This window comes from Egretta garzetta, unplaced genomic scaffold (genome assembly GCF_000687185.1).
Source record: "Egretta garzetta isolate BGI_Z169 unplaced genomic scaffold, ASM68718v1 scaffold211, whole genome shotgun sequence".
Classification (NCBI taxonomy): domain Eukaryota; kingdom Metazoa; phylum Chordata; class Aves; order Pelecaniformes; family Ardeidae; genus Egretta; species Egretta garzetta.
In genome coordinates this window covers 143603-147376 of record NW_009258673.1, presented here as the reverse complement: position 1 = coordinate 147376, position 3774 = coordinate 143603, and the positions used below count along the sequence as shown (strand labels likewise).

The following is a 3774-nucleotide window of genomic DNA, read 5'->3' as shown; positions in this document are numbered from 1 at the left end:
GCTGGGGCCGAGCGTTTGGTCATGGCAGAGCGCGTTGTTGCTCGCTGGTCCTTTGGTTGTACACGCAACGGCACTGTTTCGGTGCGTAGGGAGAGGGTGGCCAAGACTACGCTGCCAGAGCCCCGGTGTGCTGGCAGGAAGGATTGTCCAGCTGGGGACTGAGCAAAGCCCCTGGGTCCATGCCCCCCTGAATTTGGGTCCTGTTAACGCTGTGGTCTGTCACTGTGTGGGACAGAAGCAGTGTCCCCGGCATCGTGCTGCACTTGGCCTGTGGGAGGCTGGCGAAAACCGCCCCGGGGTCAGTGCTCAGTGGGAAGGGAGGTCTGCTTCCCAGATTTCAGTTCCCCTAGCAATTAATTCCTGGTGGTTTCTGCTTCTGAGGGCTGAAGGAGGTGTTTCCTGGGGGATTTTGCATGCATGAGTGAGTGCGTGAGAGCTTCAGGCTCGGGAAGCCGAGTCCCAGTGGAGATGCCTGCTGCCCCCAAATGAAATGGTGAGAGAGGAGACGGAAGAGGGGCTGGGGCAGGGACTGTCCCTCCTTGGGACTCTCTGTGAAGAGCCTGGTCTCAGGTGTCATTTAAGGGAGGTCCTTCCTGCCCAGCTGCCCCTGCCTAAGCCGTGCCCACTGTCTGTGCCTCTTCCCCTTCGCCCGGGTCCTCACCCATTCTAGCGCCCATCAATCGTGTTTCCTCCCATGCAAAGCCAGCTGTACATCTCTAACCCTTCCTGTGCTCTCCATTTCAGGGCCTGTACATATTCCTGGTCTATGCAATCTATAACAGCGAGGTAAGAGATGCTGGGACTCAGTCACTCGTCATAGCAACTGTTTGTTAGCAGTCTAGGGGGTAGCTGGGGTTGTAGTGGGTGCAAGAGGCAGCGTAGCCCTGACTGCTTCTGGGACAGTGGCTGCTTTTTCTCCCTGGCTTGCTGGAGGATCTCTTGCTCTGCTAGAGCTGCTGTGGCCCTCTCTAACATCCTTGCTCTGCTCCAGGTGAGGAATGCCATCCAGAGGATGAAGGACAAGAAGAAAGCACTCTCGTTCACAGTAAGTAGCAAGGAAGCCCTGTTGCCCCCTTCGTTCATCACGCACCTTCATTCATCAACCACCCACCAGAGGAGGGCCCTAGGTGTATGTTAGGACTCCTTTGAGGAGATGATGTTGGAAAGAAGTCTTGTTTTTCTCCCCACTTGTCCTATGTAGGGAGAGCGGCAGAGGCCATCTCCCTTCTCAGCTGTCCTGTTGGACAACGCAGACCCAAAGATCCTGCTGTACCAGGGTGGGATGAGAGCCAAAGTCCCAGGGGCCACAGTGCAGATGAAATCCGTCTTTAAGGTTGGACCTGAATCCAGCAAGATGCACGTTGCAACTTTTGCTGTCCTGTATCTCTTTCCCATCCTTACAGAACTGCTCCCATCCCATCAACTACTTATCAAGTCCAAGAAACACAACCTCCTGGGAAACAGGGAAACTGAGTCCTTCCGCAGCCGAGAGTGCCTTGTCAAGCCCTGTGCAGAAAGACCCACCAGTGAAGAACATCACCAACAGAGGTAAAGAGCATTGTTGTTGCTGTTGGCCCAGGCTGTGTGATGAGACCGCGGTAAAATGTTATTCCCAAGGCTTGAATTTTAGTGCACATTCACTTGGCACTGCGTTGAACTCACTCGCACACTGTGCCTGCATGAGCACTTAGGGTCTGGTGCTGCAAGTGCAGCACGGGATGAAGGATTCCCAGGGAAGGCAGGGGCCATGTGCTTGTGGATCTCAGAGGGATCAGGTTGATGCCTGCAGGCTGGTGGATGTGGGCATGGGGGGGTCTCATCGCCGTGTTATACACCATTGCGTTCTCTTGAGGCAAGGATCCGTACATGTGTCTTGAAATTAATTTTATGAAGAGGGGGGAGCAAAGGTGGCAGTAGGAAATAGGGGGTTTAGCTTCTGGGAAAAAAGGTGTTGCATGCTGCAACCAGTTTGTGGGTACAATTTTGCAGGTAACCTGTTTGGTCCCTTTGCTTCAGTGGGAGATACTTAGGGGACACACAGCACGGGTTCTTGCTACAGCATGAGTATTTCTACTCTCTAGTCTCCAAACTCATTCTGCTGCTTCACCCTCTAGGAAATTTTGGAGCCAAAATTCCCATGGGGATTTCATCAATTATGTCACCCGAGAGACCGGTATGTAATATCTTCTGTTATTCTTCCACCCTCACCCAAACACAGAGCGCAGTAGTTACGTAGGAACGGTGTCTAGCAGTTCCAGCGAGGGGCTGGCACTCAGGACGCCTGGCAGTGCTACCAGCTCTGGCACAAATTCACTGGTTTATGTTGAGCAAGCCCCAGAGGCTGTGACCCATCCATCCCGCACACGGACGGAGGGCGCCGCCGATCCCCGCTGTCGCAGGGCCTTACAGAAGGTCTGAGTGCGGGGAGGGACCGGGCAGCGTGCTAGCACAGCGCGCGTCCTGGCCTCCCGAGGACTGGTCCAGACACACGACCAGCCTACTGAAACCAAGGAGGTTTTGATGCACATCCTGAGGACTCTGGTTTATTAAAATACATACTTGCTGTTAGCAGCATATTGATTTAAGTCATTTAAATCATTTGAGATAGGTGTGTTCGTGCCTGTAGTGGCCACTCCTGGTAGTCAAGGCAGATGCAACTGAGCGTTTGCCGTCTTCTGCAGGAGCGTAAGATGGAGAGCAAGGTGGGCTGGCAGGCAGGGGGGGGGCAGGAGAGGAGGAGGCCCCAGAATGGCCAATTTCTGAGGCGAGAGCTCAGCCCTGAGCTGGTGGGGAACCAGCCCCGCTGCTGCAGAGGGAGGGGGATTGGGGCAGGGGCATACGTGACCAAAAGGAGCCGGTGAATTCGAGCCAGCAAAGCACCAAGCGGAGGTTGGTGCGGGTCAGGGCAGGAGACGTCCCCCAGGGAGGGCAGATGGAGCACAGCCAGCAGGGGCTCGCTGTGCCTGCGGTGGGCAAGCCGCCTCCGTCCGGGGCAGGCAGGCTGGGCTGTGTGATGTAGAGCTCAGCGAGGCATGGCCTAAAGCAGGGAACAATTTAAATTTGACTACTCTGATACCACTTCCATCTCCCACTATTGAAATGATCATCAGTCCTTGTGCACTTGACATACAAGTGTTGTAATTTCCTCAGAATAAAATCCAACACTACTTTCATATGAGTCTCTCACTGAAGGATCTCTCTCCCTCTCTAATATTTATCCTTTGAAAACCTGTGTCACATAGACAGCTCTTATTTATCCAATAGATAATACTTCTATAGCTGGCATATCGTTTTGAAGCCACTCAATAAAATCCATATTTTCATCTCTCATGATTTATATTGTGGTTAATGCCTCCCGTCGCGCTGAACGCCGACCGGGATTCACTCGCAGGTGATGCTTTTCTCAGCCAGCCAGGTGCTGGCTCTGCAAACTGGGACCAGGGCTAAGCTCCTGGCACCTGATACGAGGCGCAGGCCAAAGGGATTAGCCCAGGGGCCTGACTTTCCTAAGGCAGGGAGCGTTAGGAGGCTGCAGATCTCCTAAATGCCAAGGCCGTGGCATTTCCCAGCAGGCAAAGACAGAAAGCGCTTTCCTCCGTGTTGAGGGTCACCGAGGATTTCGCTGTATCTTTGCTGCTTAAACATTGCATTTTTAACGTACTTCTTTCCTTCCTAACTAACGCGGACGCAGCAGCCTTCAGAAGGCGAGGCTGCTGCTGGTGCCTGCCTGGGGAGCGGGGCCTCGGCTCCCTGCCCGTGCAGGTCGGCGCGGCG

The 3774-nt window shown here is 54.2% G+C and overlaps 1 protein-coding gene across 1 annotated transcript in view; it reads left to right on the top strand.

The window, feature by feature from the left end:
* Nucleotides 1-3774, top strand: part of ADGRD2 (adhesion G protein-coupled receptor D2) — a 25397-nt gene that overhangs the window by 19264 nt on the left and 2359 nt on the right. Inside the window, exons 20-23 of the mRNA XM_035888603.1 lie at nt 745-786; nt 992-1045; nt 1404-1548; nt 2115-2173. Coding sequence (XP_035744496.1) covers nt 745-786; nt 992-1045; nt 1404-1548; nt 2115-2173 — 300 coding nt within the window. The remainder of the gene's footprint in view (nt 1-744; nt 787-991; nt 1046-1403; nt 1549-2114; nt 2174-3774) is intronic.